The sequence below is a fragment of the Oncorhynchus mykiss genome, chromosome 17, assembly GCF_013265735.2.
Source record: "Oncorhynchus mykiss isolate Arlee chromosome 17, USDA_OmykA_1.1, whole genome shotgun sequence".
Lineage (NCBI taxonomy): Eukaryota > Metazoa > Chordata > Actinopteri > Salmoniformes > Salmonidae > Oncorhynchus > Oncorhynchus mykiss.
The window spans coordinates 40,299,951-40,319,097 of record NC_048581.1 but is presented as its reverse complement, the minus strand read 5'-3'; the positions used below and the strand labels follow the sequence as shown (position 1 = coordinate 40,319,097).

General features: G+C 39.3%; 2 protein-coding genes and 1 long non-coding RNA gene across 9 annotated transcripts in view; 2 read left to right on the top strand and 1 right to left on the bottom strand.

Annotated features, from left to right (window-relative positions):
- The window catches only part of LOC110493889 (mRNA (2'-O-methyladenosine-N(6)-)-methyltransferase-like), a 54,865-nt gene extending 48,643 nt beyond the window's left edge, over window positions 1-6,222 (bottom strand). For 2 of the 5 annotated variants that reach the window (XM_036949874.1, XM_036949876.1), the window contains exon 1: window positions 5,670-6,222. The gene's annotated coding sequence lies outside the window, so the exon portion shown is untranslated. The remainder of the gene's footprint in view (window positions 1-5,669) is intronic. The other 3 variants (XM_036949875.1, XM_036949872.1, XM_036949873.1) reach the window with 2 other exon arrangements.
- The window catches only part of LOC110493891 (phospholipid transfer protein), a 40,095-nt gene continuing 26,134 nt past the window's right edge, over window positions 5,187-19,147 (top strand). For all 3 annotated transcript variants that reach the window (XM_036949877.1, XM_021568455.2, XM_021568454.2), the window contains exon 1: window positions 5,187-5,354. In XM_036949877.1, coding sequence (XP_036805772.1) covers window positions 5,202-5,354 — 153 coding nt within the window. In that variant the 5' untranslated portion in view covers window positions 5,187-5,201. The remainder of the gene's footprint in view (window positions 5,355-19,147) is intronic.
- Window positions 7,804-17,735, top strand: LOC118940427. The gene is made up of 2 exons (XR_005036981.1): window positions 7,804-7,943; window positions 17,212-17,735. It is a non-coding gene; the product is annotated as an uncharacterized LOC118940427 (long non-coding RNA).

Sequence of the window (19,147 nt, the reverse complement as noted above, 5' to 3'; positions counted from 1 at the left end):
ACAGGGATTTCACTATGAGGCTAATGGTGACTAAAACGGTTATAGTTTAATGGCTGTGATTGGAGAAAACTGAGGATAGATCAACAACATTGTAGTTACTCCAAAATACTAACCTTAATGACAGAGCGAAAAGAATGAATCCTGTACAGAATAAAAAATATTCCAAAACATGCATGTGTCCAGAATACAAAGCCTTATGTTTGAGACAAATTGAAAACAACATCACTGACTTCCACTCTTCATATTTTCAAGCATGGTGGTGGCTGCATCATGTTACGGGTATGCTTGTCATCGGCAAGGACTAGGGAGTTTTTTTTTTAATTAAAAATAAATTATCAGAGCTAAGCACAGGCAAAATCATAGAGGAAAACCTGGTTCGGAGATGTTTACCAAGAAGAAATTGAATGATCCTGTGAGGCCTAGCTGCAGTTTTGACTTAAACCGACTTGAAAATCTATGGCAAGACTTGAAAATGCCTGTCTAGAAATGATTAACAACCAACTTGACAGAGATGGAAGAATAATTTTAAAAAGAATAATTGGCAAATATTGTACAATCCAGGTGTGCAAAGCTATTAGCAATTTAACCAGAAAGATTCACAGCTGTAATCGCTACCAAAGGTGATTCTAACATGTATTGCCTAAGGGTTATGTAAATTCAATATCTGTATTTCATTTTCAAGAAATTCGCAAGAAATTCTACAAAATTGTTTTCACTTTGTCATTATGGGGTAGTGTGTGTAGATAGGTGAGGAAAAGATATATTAAACCATTTTGAATTCAGGCTGTAACACAACTTTCTGAAGGAACTGTACTAAGGGAGCAGCCGGGGTAGCTACATCAGTCCGCCTAGTCATTCCACCAATCAGTCTTACAGCGTCTGCATATGAGACATTGATTCTATATCTCTGGGCCTCTCTCTGCACCTAGCATCCACCAAATGCTGCACTGTGTTCCCACCCACAATTACAACATTTAGCCTTTACATTGTTCCCACAGTCACCATAATCATGTTCCCTTCCACATTTGGCACATGTTGTCTTTCCTTTACACTGGGCAGCTACAAGTCCCATTCTTTGGCATTTAAAACACTGCAATGGCAATGGGACAAATTCTAAGAAATTGAAACTAAGGAATCCCATCTGTACTTTTATTTCCTACTGATCAACCTTTAGGCCTCAATCACTATGCCTCCCTTCACATTTTCTTTAATATCATCTATGGACATAGATTATGGGACCCCAGAAGTACCACCCCTCAACTTCGCATAAGCTCCAGGGACATGGCTTTCGATCTTCTTCCCATTGAGAGTTTCTATTTGAATAATCTTTCCTTGCCGAGCATGGCTAGCACAGAATATTAACAGTCTATTATTTTCAATGAACCGGGCTAGTTTTACGTCACCCATTTCTTTCTTTACGCCACTGGGTAATCCAGGGGTATTCAACCGGGGTCCAGGTACTGCAGGGGGTCCGCGAAAATGTACAAAGAAAACGGGGGAAAATTATACATTTTGTTTTTATGAATATAGCTAGTAACAAATGAATTTGTATTACATACCTACAGTAGAAAAAAAGGAGAATATCTTCATTCTAATGATGTCAACTTCACTTCTCAACACCTAATATTGAGCAAATTAGACTCATTGGAGCTAATTGCACTCACTGGACTATCTGACATGCGCTTTGAAAAAGCACCCGCGAGTACCAGTCGCAGAAAGTGCTGCTGGCAAGCTTCCTTGACTTAATAAAATGTTTGCCAACACATGGCTAACCTTTGTTAACTTTTTATGGCTGCAGGGGCAGTATTGAGTAGCTTGGATGAAAAGGTGCCCATTGTAAACGGCCAGCTCCTCAGTCTCAGTTGCTAATATATGCATATTATTATTAGTATTGGATAGAAAACACTGTCAAAATATTGTCTGTGAGTATAACAGAACTGATATTGCAGGCGAAACCCTGAGGAAAATCAAAACAGGAAGTGGCTTCTATTTTGAAAACTCCATGTTCCATAGCCTCCCTTTGCTGGATTTAAAGGGATATGAACCAGATTCCTTTTCCTATCGCTTCCTCAAGGTGTCAACAGTCTTCAGACATAGTTTCAGGCTTTTATTTTGAAAAATGAGCCAGAACGATAACATTGCGTCAAGTGGTCACATAAGTTTTGCTCACGCAACAGAGTTTGGATAGGTATTGCTTTTCCCTCTCCTACTGTAAAAGACATTTGCAGTTGATATATTATCGATTATATATTTTAAAAACAACCTGAGGATTGATTATAAAAAACGTTTGACATTTTTCTGTGGATATTATGGAAACTATTTGGAATTTTCGTCTGCGTTGTTGTTACCGCTCTTACCTGTGGATTTCTGATGATAAAGCGACAAACAAACGGAGGTATTTTGGATATAAAAATAATCTTTATGGAACATTTGTTGTGTAACTGGGAGTCTCGTGAGTGAAAACATCCGAAGATCATCAAAGGTAAACGATTAATTTGATTGCTTTTCTGATTTTCGTGACCAAGCTTCCTGATGCTAAGTGTACTTAACGTTTGTCGTGCGATCGATAAACTTACACAAACGCTTGGATTGCTTTCGCTGTAAAGCATAACTTCAAAATCTGACACGACAGGTGGATTAACAAAAGGCTAAGCTGTGTTTTCCTATATTGCACTTGTGTTTTAATGAATATAAATATTTGTAGTAATATTTATTGAATGTAGCGCTATGCTATTCAGCGGTTGTTGATGACACTTATCCCCATAGGGGGGTTGCAGCCATAACAAGTTAAACCAGCTAAACAGCTGCAATTAGCAAAAATGTGTTAGGAAGGAGTTACCTATCTATCGAATAGGGCTGGGAATTGCGAGGGCCTGCACGATACTTAGGTGCCGATACGATGTGTACTGCGATTCTCACAATTCTAAATGTATTGCGATTTGATGTTCCCAACATATTGCTCACTATATGTCTGCTGCAGAGGGATAAGAGAATCATGGGAAAACGAGTTAATCAGTCATCGAATTAAAAGTGCTGGGGAAAAAAGTGGCACCCTATTTACAAAGAAGATAGAGAACAAGCTATGAAGGAAAAATAGTTTTTCTGCAGGTTACAGCAAATGGTGGCAAACATTTTTTGCGATGTTGTCAAAACGATACGCTACATCGTCAAAAATAATATACCGATACGTAACAATTGACCCCCCGCATCACTACTATCTAATAGGCTGTTAGAGTTTACACTTCCTCTTCCAATTACAGTGCTTTCAGAAAGTATTCATACCCCTTGACTTATTCCACATTTTCTTGCGTTACAGCCTGAATTCAAAATGTGTTAAATATATATTTCTCTCACCCATCTCCACACAATACCCCATAATGACAAAGTGAAAATATGTTTTTAGAAATGTTTGCAAATTCATTGAAAATGAAATGCATAAATATCTAATTTGCATAAATATTCACACCCCTGAATCAATACTTTGTGTTAGCTCCTTTGGCAGTGATTGCAGCTGTGAGACTAAGAGCTTTCCACACCTGGATTGTGCAACATTTGCCAATTATTATTTTCTAAATTCTTTAAGTTCTGTCAAATTGGTTGTTAATCATTGCTAGACAACCATTTCCAGGTCTTTCCATAGATTTATGGGGTACAGAGATGTGGTAATCATCTAAAAAAGTAATGTCATGTTAAACACTGTTATTGCGAAAAGTGAGTCCATGCAATTTATGTGACGTATTAAGCACATTGATTTAGGCTTGCCATACAACCACTGATTATTATCATCATCTGACCCTGATGGTCATCTATGAACACAAGAACATCTTGGCCATGTTCTGTTATAATCTCCACCCCTCATAGCCTGGTTCCTCTCTAGGTTTCTTCCTAGGGAGTTTTTCCTAGCCACCATGCTTCTACACCTTGCCGTTTGGGGTTTTAGGCCGGGTTTCTGTACAGCACTTTGTTGACATCAGCTGATGTAAGAAGGGCTTTATAAATACATTTGATTGATAACAAAGGGGTTGAATACGTAATGACTCAAGACATTTCAGCTTTTCATTTTTTACTAATTTGTGAGAAAAAAAAGAAAACAATTCCACTTCGACATTTTGGGGTAGTGTGTGTAGACCAGTGACCAAAACAAATGTCAATTGAATCTATTCATTGTATTATGTTCATTACTTTTCCTTGTCATTCACCTGATTTTTAAATGTTATTCTTATTGAACCTTTAACTAGGCAAGTCAGTTAAGGACATCTTATTTACAATGAGGGCCTACCCCAGCCAGACCCTAACGACGCTGTTCGCCGCCCTATGACAATACGTTAAAAACCTGTTTTTGCTAGCATATGACGGGGGTCGTCGGTTTGCAGGTCCCTAGGCAAGAATGGGTGTACTCCTGTAAATGAGGCCCTGGGGTCACAAACATCATCATACCTTTACACTCCCTTCACCAGAAGCGCCACTGCTTTCAGTAAGTAGCATGGTCTCTTTTTTGCTCTTACTTTCCATGGCAGACTATTCAGGTTCTTGACCATATCCTCAGAACGATCATCCATATTGATCGCATTACAGCACATATGTTGCTTCTCCAACCGCTGCATGCTCACTAGCCTACTCGCTGCCATCACAGCGTTCCAAGGATTTTCGCCTGGCCATATAATTTCATTGTGGTTACTATTCAACAAGCAAGACCTGTTGATCGTCCTGACAAGTCTGCGGTTATAGTCTGGAGTGAATGGTAGCCTACTAGTGGTAATCATTCAATGAATGAATGATAGAGCCCATTCATCCAGACCCGTAGCGAGCGCACAAGAGAGTAATTAGCCAGACTAGTGCTTCTAGGTAGGTAACGTAAACAGCAGCTTGATAGATTATGTTGAATTTCCACAATGTGCTATTGGCAACAGTGCACCGGCAAAATCTGCGTCAAATCCCTCCGAACGAGCAGAGTGATACCAGCAGTGGGGATTGCATAATCCCCACTGAAGATAAACTATCTACTAGCTAAATCAACATGAATGTATGTATAAAACACGAGGCTAGATAGTTAACTGTCTAGCTATACCTATGCATTTTAGTACCTAGTGTTTCATTATTAATTTGATGTCCTTTTGATTAACATAACATTTCAAATTGACATCTTGCAGATGCGTGTTCTATCTTTACCGTTGATTACAGAAATTAGCAAAAGGACACGCATGCGCCTGCTACACCGCCCGAAAACAAACACGAAGGAGGGGAGAACATCTGGTAGCTGCGCTGCACATCTGGTAGCTGCGCTGCACAATAAAAGGCAACGGCAGTATCTCGGAACCCAAGTAGGGAGATACGTGGAAAACAGATCAAATACGGTAGGATACTGTACGAAATGGGCTTAGTGTGACATATAAATGACGAGAATTAGTAAGGGTACCAGGTATATGCTGTCAATATAGGCGTTTATGAACCCCTTTTACTTCAAACACATACAAATATTTAGGCGCGCACTTTGGTTGAGACAAAATAGCGCGCGATATCGAGTCATATCAACCCTTGCAGACAACATTGTTTCTTTATTTCGTGCATTGACAATGCGTGTATATTTTGAGTGGATAATAGGATACCATGCATGTTCCGCCACCTTCCCATGGCCTTCCTATAAGCGCTAATGTGGTTATTCCCCTTACCTTATAGAGGTTTGTTGGGAACCTTGTATAGCCTTTGCTCTATTCAATCCGGACCTGCCTCCGCCTCTTCCTCCCCAAATTCTCCGCCATCTTGTTTCGGGGACGCGGGCCTTGGTATTGCGCACGCGCCAGTTTAGTTGTTGTTCTAGGCAATGTTTGTCATTGAGAAGTAGCCATATGTGGAAGGGCATTTGTAAACGTTGACATACTGCAGAATCTTAGTAGCTAGCTCTTCAGAACTTTGCTTGTGAAAGTAGTCAGGCCAAAACACATTTGCGAACTCGTCTGAACTATTTAACCAGTAATACTCCGATGGCATGTTTGGGATTACGAAATAATATCGAATTATATTCACTTTTGTGTAGTTTTGTTTTGTGCAGTGTCTACATTTTCAATTGATACAACTCATTATTAGTGACATGCTCAGTAGTCAATGTATTTATTATAATGTTATTAGAAGATGTTGCATTATGCCTATGTGATGATACCATGTCAACCAGATGTATGTACTCATGTCTTTATGATGACTAATAAATTAATAAGACTAATAAATTAACAACTTTAAATTCATGTTGATATTCTCTCTTTCTTTGTATTGTTCCATTATGAGTGCACTGAATGCTAAATATTATAAACTGTATAACATATTTTGGTTATTTGTCAAAAAAGTTGCAGTCCTGGTAATAGGCTAGGGGAATTTCAGACATTTCTAAAAATACATCTATACCATCTGTTCCCTGCACATGATCTCAAGACATCGTTTTTATTGCTGTGATTACTGTGCATCAGGTGTGACTGGGTTGTTTGAAACGTGCATGCCAACAGTGTTACATCTGGGGAGTAATCATTAGTCCAAAAGGTTGCAAAACCGAACAACTAAAATTAGAGTTTCGATTGGACAAATTGAGGTAGGGCCCTCCCAGTTTCGTTCTGTTTGCCGTTTAAGAAACGTTTTTACAACAGAATCAGTGTAATGAGTACGCCCCTGATATTTTTTCCCAGACATACAGGTCAGGAGAAAAATCGTCCCACTTTCACCAAACATTGTCAACACTGACATCTGGTGGTGTATGGATGTTCTGTTCTACTATGGCCATTAAAAATTATTAAACATGATGAACCTATTACGTCTGACCCCTTTTGAGCACATTTTATTTCACCATTCAATTTGATGCGGTAGCCTACAATTGATGTAGAACCCCATTTAGCTCATTTTAAATATCCTCCCACTTCTCAGAATGGCAGTTTTATGTTAAAATATACATAAAAGAAGTGAGCTGAGCCATCATTGTGGTGAGGAGCTGGGAACCATTAGGATCTGTTTGCTCCAGAGACTTAAATGGCAACAGCTTAACACTGAACCAACCCTGCCCCTGTGGCTCCCAATTTGTTCAGCATTCCTGCACAGTTCAGTTGTTTGTGCAACAGAACTTGACGGCATAAAAGTGACCTAAATCAACATGACATACACCAAACTTACCTAACATTGCACCAGGTCAATAAAACTGGTAAAAAATATATGATATAGGTCTCCAATGGCAACATTATTGGGAAATTCTCACTGTCTTAAGAGTGTGCTACAGTTCTAACATTCCACTGGTTTAGCACAATCTATCCAATGTTTGGTACTAGCCAGTTTTTGTATTTTACCTCTGTCAGAAGACTGGTTTTCCAAATGTCAAGGCTACTGTTATTTAATTGACCTTGTGGCATGGAGTACCTTAAATAACCTTTGAATCATCATACTTTTTAAAAGCAAAACATTAATTCTTAAGAGAAGACAGGTTCTCTCACAAATTATAGACAGAATTGCACAAATAAAGCTATCTGTAAACTGGGCCCCTCAAGGATGTTTCAGGTCTTGAAAATGAATCATCATTTGGGATTTTGCATATACACTTACATGTATTCTAAAATTGGTATGATGTCCGATTATATTCACTGCTCAAGCAAAATTAGGGAAATGAGGGATGTGAGTAAAAGAGATTAAGATGATGTAGACTGCTGGTTCTCAAACCTGGTCCTGGGGACCCAAAGGGGTGCACATTTTTGTTTTTGCCCTAGCACTACACAACTGATTCAAATGATCAACTCATGATGATTTGAATCAGGTGTGTAGGGCTAAAACAAACATTTCCACCCCTGTTGGTCCCCAGGACCAGGGTTGAGAACCACTGATGTAGACAGACCAGGCAGCTCAGAATTCAATGTTCCCAGGAGTTGATGAGTTGAGAGGACAAATATTTTTCTGTGCCACAGATGGCACAAGCAAAGGTGAGTATGGGTGTATGACTTTCAGGTATTGTTGAATGTGTTTATTAAATTAAAGTTAGAAACTATATCCTGCTAAGATTCGTGCTGAGATGCTGCACAGAATGTATTTTTCCAGACTGGTTTGGATTTGTGTTTTATGATGTGCGATGATACGACAGAGTGAACTATAGGAAGGCTTCACCCAATTAGGGGTTTACAAACGGGTTGTTACCATTATCAATTCAAAAGGTATTAAGTGGGTGTGGAAAATGCTGTTTATGTACACAGTTTAAGCGGTCTGTATTTAAATCCTGTGTTTACTGTGATTATGTTAGATCATATCACTTGGATGAATTCCAACACTGAGATTAGAGATTTGATCAAATCTCAATACATTCTTCTGTTTCAAACTGGTGTGTGTGACTGTGTAAGTTAAGGCTTAATTGATGAAGACACCTTTCAGTGGAATTTAAGGTGCTGTGTTTTAGTAATGATAAAATGCTAACTTTGAGATAAGACGTTGAAAGTAGAATAAAAGAGTGATCACATGAAAATAATGAACCAAAGATGGCAGTATTGCAGCTCATCTTCACTCAATGAAAGTAATACTTTGACTAGCAAATATAGGCCCTGGGGTCCTAAAATTAAGCCATAGGCCTATTGAAATAGGGCCTGAGGCTATGACAAATATTTATATAGAGATGTAGCAGTGGCTCTGCATAATATCTTATTTCTGAGATCAAGTGTGGAAACTTGATGCAAAAAGCCTCAATATGCATAACATCACTAGTTTGCTAGTTACTTGACTGGGATTGAGCAGGGTTGTGGTCAATTCGTAATTTCTCAATTTAATTCCATTGAACCATTGAATTTAATTGAATTTGAGTTGGCCACACCCGACAGGAAGCAGAATTTGAATCGAAATTTAATGGAAGGAAATATTATTTAATTCAAACCAATTCAACTGAGACATGAAACATATCATTCATTTGACAAATCTTTTATCAGATTTGTATCTGACACTTATTAATGCAAAGCATACACATTCCATTTTATTAAAGATTTTTAACAGTATTTTTCATTGTTATGAGATCATTGTTCCCTTTCATACTCCAGTGTGTGATCTAATGCATTCTGGGAAATGTATATTTCCTGATATTTAAAACATTAAGGGAATTATAAATTATTATAGACAACTCACAATATGTTCTTAGAATAAGCCACTGTAAAACATGCCACTGTAATGAGTTAATATAGTTTCAGGAGAATGTTTTTAAAATGACATGTTTCAACCATATGTTACATGGAATTTGTATCCATACATGATGTCAAAATAAACATTTGTATAGTGATGTGTAGAATAAATAAGCCATTTGAATTTCATTGAATTAAATTGTACATCCTTTAATTCAAATTCAATTCAAATTCTGCCTCCTGTGTGGTGTGGCCAATTCAAATTCAAGAATTGAATTGGAATTAAAGAGCAATTCACAACTCAATTCAAAATGGACCTCAACCATGGTATCTAGCAAGTTTGTTGTTTAGTTTTTGGGGGGGCTGCTCTTTTTTGGGGCTACTCTTACCTATGTGTCTCCTGAGATGTTTGTTATTTAAAATTGAAATGATTTTGCACACACATAATAATAAACCTTACGTACCACTGCAAATTACATATATTATGTACTACATGAGTTCATGAGTTACTAAACACAAGATCGCATCAATACAAGCTCATACAAACACACCCTTTTCCCAGATCTCTTCACTCACGAGGTCTCTATCGGTCAATGGCCTGAATACCACAGCACACATGTGTGTTTAAACTGGAGTACCCTCACTCTACTCCATTGCAAAACACTTGTTTCCTATCAGCCAAAATAGTTATCTGGAGAAAGATTCCCATAACTGGGGGATGGAGGATGATATTCAATGGTATAGTTTATTAGGATCCCCATTAGCTACTGCACATGTAGCAGCTACTCTTCATTGGGTCCACATAAAACATACAAATACATGACAAAGTACAGAACCGTAACAGACAAGAACAACATAAGATATTTTATTAAATCAATAAATATATAATAATAATAACAGGTATACAGTGTATTCGGTAAGTATTCAGACCCCTTGACTTTTCCCACAATTTGTTACATTAAGTTACAGCCTTATTCTAAAATTGATTAAATGCCCCCCCCCCCCCCCCCCCCACATCAATCTATGCAGAATACCCCATAATGACAAAGCAAAAACAGTTTATTTTTTATTTTTATTGTTGCTAATTTAATACAAATGTAAAAAAAACAGAAAATATTACATTTACACAAGTTTTCAAACCCTTTACTCAGTACTTTGTTGAAGCACCTTTGGCAGTGATCACAGCATTGAGTCTTCTTGGGTATGAGACTACAAGCTTGGCAGATCCTCTCAAGATCTGTCAGGTTGGATGGGGAGCGTTGCTGCACAGCTATTTTCAGGTCTCTAGAGATGTTCGATCGGGTCCAAGTCCGGGCTCTGTTCTTGAGTAACCAGCCATTCAGAGACTTGTCCAAAAGACACTCCTGTGTTCTCTTGGCTGTGTGCTTAGGGTCATTATCCTGTTGAAAGGTGAACCTTCGCCCCAGTCAGAGATCCTGAGCACTCTGGAGTAGGCTTACCAACATGCTTCACTGTAGGGATGGTGCCAGGTTTCCTCCAGACGTGATACTTGCCTTTCATCCAAAGAGTTCAATCTTGGTTTCATCAGACCTTTCTCATGGTCTGAGAGTTTTTAAGTGCCTTTTGGAAAACTCCAAGCGGGCTGTCATGTGCCTTTTACTGAGGAGTGGCTTCTGTCTGACCACTCTATCATAAAGGCCTGATTAGTGGAGTGCTGCAGAGATGGTGTCCTTCTGAAAAGTTATCCCATCTCTACAGAGGAACTCCAGAGCTCTGTCAGAGTGACCATCAGGTTCTTGGTCACCTCCCACCTCATGGCCCTTCTCCCCCAATTGCTCAGTTTGGCCAGGCGGCCAGCTCTAGGAAGAGTATTGGTGGTTCCAAACATCTTCCATTTAAGAATGATTGAAGCCACTGTGTTCTTGGGGACCTTCAATTCTGCAGAATTTTTTTTGTACCCTTCCCTAGATCTGTGCCTCGACACAATCCTGTCTCAAAGCTCTAAGAACAATTCCTTTGACTTCATGGCTTGGTTTTTGCTGTGACATGCACTGTTAACTGTGAGAACTTATAGTGGCAAGAAAAAAGTATGCGAACCCTTTGGAATTACCTGGATTTCTGCATAAATTAGGCAAAGTTTGATCTGATCTTCATCTTAGTCACAACAACAGACGAACACACTGTGCTTAAACTGATAACACAGATTATAGTATTTTTCTTGTCGATATTGAATACATAATTTAAACATTCAGTGTTGGTTTGAAAAAGTATGTGAACTCCTAGGCTAATGACTTTTCCAAAAGCTAATTGGAGTCAGGAGTCGGCTAACCTGGAGTCCAATCAATGAGACGAGATTGGAGATATTGGTTAGAGCTGCCTTGCCCTATAAAAAACACTCACAATATTTGTGTGTGCTATTCACAAGAAGCATTGTCTGATGTGAATCATGCCTCGAACAAAAGAGATCTCAGAAGACCTAAGATTAGGAATTGTTGACTTGCATAAAGCTGGAAAGGGTTACAAAAGTTTCTCTAAAAGCCTTGATGTTTCAGTCCATAGTAAGACAAATTGTCTATAAATGGAGAAAGTTCAGCACTGTTGCTACTCTCCCTACGAGTGGCCATCCTGTAAAGATGACTGCAAGAGCACAGTGCAGAATGCTAAGAGGTTTTAAGAAGAATCCTAGAGTGTCAGCTAAAGACTTACATACATCTCTGGAACATGCTAACATCTCTGTTGACAAGTCTACGATAAACAAGAATGGTGTTCATGGGAGGACACCACAGAAGAAGCCACTGCTGTACAAAAAAACCATTGGTGCACGTCTGAAGTTCGCAAAAGAGCATCCTGGATGTTCCACAGCGCTTCTGGCAAAATATTCTGTGGACAGATTAAACTGAAGTTGAGTTGTTTGGAAGGAACACACAACACTGTGTGTGTAGAAAAAAAAGGCACATCACACCAACATCAAAAACTCACCCCAACTGTAAAGTATGGTGGAGGGAGCATCATGGTTTGTGGCTGCTTTGCTGCCTCAGGGCCTGGACAGCTTGCTATCATCGACTGAAAAATGAATTTCCACGTTTATCAAGACATTTTGCAAGAGAATGTTAGGCTATCTGTCTGCCAATTGAAGCTCAACAGAAGTTGGGTGACGCAACAGGACATCGACCCAAAACACAGAAGTAAATCAATAACAGAATGGCTTCAACAGAAGAAAATAGTCCTTCTGGAGTGGCCCAGTCAGAGTCCTGACCTCAACCTGATTTAAAATGCTGTGGCATGACCTCGAAGAGTGGTTCACACCAGATATCCTAAGAATATTGTCGAACTGAAACAGTTTTGTGAAGATGAATGGTCCAAAATTCCTCCTGACCATTGTGCAGGTCTGATCCACAACTACAGAAAGTTTGGTTGAGGTTGTTGCTTCCATAGGTGGGTCAACTAGTTATTAAATGCAAGGGTTTACATACTTTTTCCACCCTATGCTGTGAATTTTTACATGATGCGTTCAATAAAGACATGAAAACGTATAATTGTTTGTGTGTTATTAGTTTAAGCAGACAGTGTTTGTCTATTGTTGTGACTTAGATGAAGATCCGATCAAATTTTATGACAAATTTATGCAGAAATTGAGGTAATTCCAAAGGGTTCACATACTTTTTCTTGACATTGTTTGGACAGGTGTGTCTTTCCAAATCATGTCCAATCAATTGAATTTACCACAGGTGGACTCCAATCAAGTTGTAGAAACATCTCAAGGATGATTCATGGAAACAGAATGCACATCAGCTCAATTTTGAGTCTCATAGTAAAGGGTCTGAATACTTATGTAAATAAGGTTTGCAAAAACTCTAAAAACCTGTTTTCACTTTGTCATTATGGGGTATTGTGTGTAGATTGGTGAGGATTTTCTTTTATTTAATCAATTTTAGGATATGGCTGTAACGTAACAGAATGTGGAAAAAGTCAAGGGTTCTGAATACCTTTCGAAGGTACTTATGTATATAGGAAAGACAACAAAAATACTATTTACACACATTCATATATCCACATTCTTAAATGCAGTACATTTAAATTAGATATGTAGAAAGAGGAGAGGCGCTGTGATAAAAAACATTGTATCTAGTTTTTAAAGCTAAACTTGCTTTTTGCCTGAGTAACCTCTGGTGGCAGAGCATTCCACGATGATATGACTCTATACATAACTGAGCGACGCATTAAATCTGTTTTGATTTGGTAGTGTGAAGAAACCCATAGTGCCATGTCTAGTGGGGTATGTATGTCTTTTTAAAGTTCATGGGAATAGATTATACAAGTGTGTTAGGCATTTTTAACACAAATGTTTCTTAAAATTACTAGAATAGAAGTAATCAATTTCTCCTCAACCCTCCACCACGAAAGACTATCATGCAAGTTGTTGATGTTGGTTCTGTGTGTGTGCAGTTAAGGCCAAGGCGTGCTGCTTTTTTGAGCCAGCTGCAGCTTTGCTAGGTCTTTCTTTGCTGTACCTGACCATATTACCGGACAGTAATCAAGATGGGACAATATCAAAACCTGAACAACGAGTACATCTTCACAACAACTTTGTCTATATGACTTGACCATGATAACTGACCATCCAATGTTACTCCTAGGAGTTCAGCTTCTTCAACTTGTTCAATTGTCACATCATTTATACACAACTCCAGTTGAGGTTTAGGTCTAAGAGAATGCTTTGAACCGAATACAAAGCTTTTGGTTTTAGATCTACAGTTGAAGTCGGAAGTTTACATACACCTTAGCCAAATACATTTAAACTCAGTTTTTCACAATTCCTGACATTTAATCCTAGTAAAAAATTCCCTGTCTTTGGTCAGTTAGGATCACCACTTTATTTTAAGAATGTGAAATGTCAGAATAATAGTAGAGGGATTTAATTTCAGCTTTAACTTCTTTCATCACATTCCCAGTGGGTCAGAAGTTTACATACACTCAATTAGTATTTGGTAGCATTGCCTTTAAATTGTTTAACTTGGGTGAAACGTTTTGGGTAGAATTCCACAAGCTTCCCACAATAAGTTGGGTGAATTTTGGCCCATTCCTCCTGACAGAGCTGGTGTAACTGAGTCAGGTTTATAGGCCTCCTTGCTCGCACAAGCTTTTTCAGTTCTTCCCACAAATGTTCTATAGGATTGAGGTCAGGGCTTTGTGATGGCCACTCCAATGCCTTGTCTTTGTTGTCCATAAGCCATTTTGCCTCAACTTTGGATGTATGCTTGGGGTCATTGTCCATTTGGAAGACCCATTTGCGACCAAGCTTTAACTTCCTGACTGATGTCTTGAGATGTTGCTTTAATATATCCACATAATTTTCCTACCTCATGATGCCATCTATTTTGGGAAGTGCACCAGTCCCTCCTTCAGCAAAGCACTCCCACAACATGATTCTGTCACCCCTGTGCCTCACGGTTGGGATGGTGTTCTTCGGCTTGCAAGCCTTCCCCTATTTCCTCCAAACATAACGATGGTCATTATGGCTAAATAGTTCTAAATTTGTTTCATCAGACCAGAGGACATTTCTCCAAAAAGTAGAATCTTTGTCCCCATGTGCAGTTGCAAACCGTAGTCTGGCTTTTTTATATCGGTTTTGGAGCAGTGGCTTCTTCCTTCCTGAGCGGCCTTTCAGGTTATGTTGATGTAGGACTCGTTTTACTGTGGATATAGATACTTTTGTACCTGTTTCCTCCAGCATTTTCACAAGGTCCTTTGCTGTTGTTCTGGGATTGATCTGATGGCTGCGTGTTCCCATGGTGTTTATACTTGCGTACTATTGTTTGTACAGATGAATGTGGTACCTTCAGGTGTTTGGAAATTGCTCCCAAGGTTGAACCAGACTTATGGAGGTCTCCAATTCTTTCTTTCTTCTTTCTTTTGACTTTCCCATGATGTCAAGCAAATGGGCACTGAGTTTGAAGATAGGCCTTGAAATACATCCACAGGTACACCTCCAATTTACTCAAATTATGTCAGTTAGTCGATTAGAAGTTTCTAAAGCTATTACATAATTTTCTGGAATTTTCCAAGCTGTGCCAGTCAACTTAGTGTATGTAACCTGACCGACTGGAATTGTGATACAGAGAATTCTAAGTGAAATAATCTGTCTGTAAACAATTGTTAGAAAAATTCCTTGTGTCATGCACAAAGTAGATGTCCTAACTGACTTGCCAAAACTGTAGTTTGTTAACAAGAAATTTGTGGAGTGGTTGAAAAACGAGTTTTAATGACTCCAACCTAAGTGTATGTAAACTTCCGACTTTAACTGTATTTAAGACCAGTTTATTATTAATTACCCATTCTTACACTGACTGCACATCATTGCTAAAAGTCTCAGTGAGCTCACTGGCTGTTGTTGCTGATGTTTCGAGTGTGCAAACATCAGCCTACTTAGTCATTTTAGAGTCTTGTAAGACAAGTGGAAAATCATTTGTAAAAAATAAATTATTTATCTACTAGCTAATTAAATGTGAACACAGGATAAACACATGCACTCTGCACTGGTTATTGACTGGAGATGTAATACGATGTAAACAGGTCCCTAGCAGAATGACAACAACATGGGTACTTGTTAAAGGAGAGAGGGACAGAGACGCTTAATAACATTGTCACATTCAGAAACTACTCTCACCTACAATAACCTTATACTTTGCACATGAATGAGCAAGGATTCATGCACATGTGAATGTATTTATGTGAAATGCCTGGGTTCACTGGCGATCTCTCAGTGAACGGGGCAGCCTTGGAAAGGGGTTTGGGCCTTTTCGCGGCAAGCTTGTAAGGCTCTGATTGTCCGAAATGTTTCCAACAGCTCTTCTACTGTTGTCCTTTTTTGTAGTTGTCCGGTATCCGGTGACTTTTTGTGTAGTCCTGAACAGAACTACAGAGTTGATTTTCCTTTCATTCGCTCTTGAAGATAGGCTAGCCAGCCATATCAATGGTTCACCAATGAGGTGATGAGACTAGCGTAATAAGATGGTTTGAGCAGAGTAACAGGATGGTCCTACTTAAATTCGCTTTCGAGGATACTGTACTTGGACAGCTAATCAGTTGTACCAGTGATTGTCCAGGAGGTTTATCATCTCCACCTCGTGATGAAATTCAAAGTTCAAACCATTTTAGCTGCCGCTTCATGCTTTTTCTGGTTGAATGTGTTAATTTCTTAACCCATCATTTATACCTTTTTTGCTCTAAAGGGGCGATTCCGGCTGGCTGACACACTCCATGACCTCACTCCAGGGCGGTGGTTACTCACTGTGCAAAGTTATGGAAAACCATTATCTCCTATAGCTTCTCAAATCTCATCCCTCTCTTAACAAAAACACTTTAATCATTTTTCATATTACATGCACAACCCATAGTATGGAAACTTCATCCATGTAGTGGGTATGAACACTTCTAGGAGCAACAATGGCTCAGCCGAAAAATGGTAGACCACACAAGCTCACAGAACTTGTGTGAAATGCGCAGCACATAAAACATTTGTCTGTTCTCAGTTTCAACACTCAATACCGAGTTCCAAACTGCCTCTGGAAGCAACATCAGCACACAAACTGGTCGTCTGGAGCTTCATGAAATAGGTTTCCATAGCTGACCAGCCGCACACAAGTGGAGGAGGAATAATAGTATGGGGTTTTTCATGGTGTGGGCAAGGCCCCTTAGTTCTAGTGAAGGGAAATCTTAATGGTACATCACACAATTACATTCTAGATGATTCTGTGCTTCCAATTTTGTGGCAACAGTTTGGGGAAGACCATTTCCTGTTTCAGCATGACAATTTCCCCGTGCACAAAGGGAGATCCATTCAGGAATGGTTTGTCGAGATCAGTGTGGAAGAACTTGACCGGCCTGCACAGAGCCCTAACCTCAAAAAATTACCTTGGCCTTAGCAAGTCCTTTGCCCTTCTCTGACTCCTTTACTAGCTGGCTAATAACATTACTGGAATGGCCCCTTGATTGTCGAGCTATGACTATGAAGATGTGTATTGATTGTATAAGTTTTATACTCGACTCTTCTGCATGAAAATTCTTATTGGTTATACATGTAGTGAACATTACAATACAATCCTAATAAGTGTGCACATATTTTTGTCTGTAGGATTCCAGTTTTGAAGAGCCACAGACCGTCCAGGGGCACAGGCAGGGCTGCAGAAAGAATTGGACAGGAAGACCTTGAAAGGGCTGCTCGACTGCAAGAAGAGAGGCTGGCCGAGATGGTAGTACCATCTACCTGGAGTAATTTTTGACATCATGGAGTACCGGAGAGCTATCCCACGGTCTCCAGACAACCTCGCTGGTGCACCTGCGTGAATTACAGGGAGACTCCTGCACCTTACAACACACAACTGCTGCCATTTCACCACTGCAATATTCAATTGATTTATTACCAAGTATGTTTACATAACAGGTTAACACTATACTGTACTTTATTCTTTATTTGGATCCCAATTAGGAACAATACTCCGTAATTTTTTTTGTGTGAATTTTGCCTTCGTCTGGTTGATATCAGTTCAGTACTTTATCAGAATGTTTCCCTTACACTGTATTTTTTTTATTTTGAGGAAGGTTACAGAGACAACCTTGTGTTCTTGTTTATCTCCCTAATAAAACTTTTTGACCTGATCTGTGTAATCGAACCAACTTTTTATTACTGTATTTACACCAGGGTAGTCCATCTGTTTTTCTAGATATCTACCCACCTGTAGGTCTGCTAATTTTAAGTGTAAACCATCAAGAGTATAGATATCCAGGAAAAGAGAACAGTTTAGTAAATTATTCTTAAACCATTACAAAAGTACAATACTGATGATTATATGCTAGATAAAACAGGCACAAGTATTGTCTCTCACACAGGTTTATTGTTGCCCCCACAAACTTCCCTTATTTATATGATATATATGTTTGGTTGTAAGCCCACCTCTTTCAACAACAATTCTGAATGCTCTGTAGGTTTTCACACTTCTGGGAACCACAAAGTCTGACAACAGGGAAGGCGCCAGTCCTTCCCAGCTCAAATGTGTGCTTACTGCATGCTGTGTTGCATGGCGACGTCTCCTCGAAGTTGTAGCAGCTCAGCTGTTATTGGTGGTACTTCAGGGAGTCTTGGGTCATCTGATCTCAGGATCAAACTCCTTGGTGGCCCCAATCTTCTCAACACTGCTCTTTGAAGTTCTGGGATTTCGGTGTATTTTTCAATGTGTAGACACTTCACCTTCAAGACTTGTTATTGTAGTTTCTCCTTCAGCTGAAAGATGGAATACGATTTAAAATGTTGTGATGTACAACAGCTGACTGAAGACAGGACATTCAGATCAAGAACTTACCTTTTCAGCAGAAAACAAATTGAATACAATCCCTTCAACTCTCTTAGTTCTCTCCACTGTGTGAATGCAAATCCAAGGTTTATTCTCGTCTTGGCCCGCTCTCTATCACTTTCCCTTTTTGCCAGTCTGCTCTCAAAATGTGTCTGTTTCTTTGGCTTAGATGGAATAATATTTGCTGCTGGGTCAGGTCTTCTGCCCCTCGCGTCTGCCATGTTTGTAAGCTAGATATTTCCTCTAGCTATTAGCCAAGTGCTGGCCGTGGGCTCAGCTAGCTAGCTATCACACTGCCTCCTCACCGACGGAAAACACGTCAATCATTGTGTGCTCCCCAAAATCTGTCTGGAAAATCCAACCAGACAGGGAAAATGAAAACCAATGAATGCAGTGGTTCTCCTTAGGAAGGCCAGAGGAGAGGCACAATATTGTTACTGTTGCATCACATTGGATGACCACTATAAAAACAAATACAAAAAGTGACATATTGCAGTTTTAAACACTTGGTGGTTTATATGTCTGAAGTGAGACACGTACAGCTGCACATGCATTCATCCTTGTGTGGTGGTCAATGTTGTTGTGCAGAAGACACTGAAGCAGTTCCTTCTGGGAACCCTCAATCTTTCACCCCTGTACATATTCTGAGAAAGGGGTGAGGAAATTGTATAAATATTGTCTAATCAATGGGAAATGTCTTTGGGGAGATGTCCCCCTTGG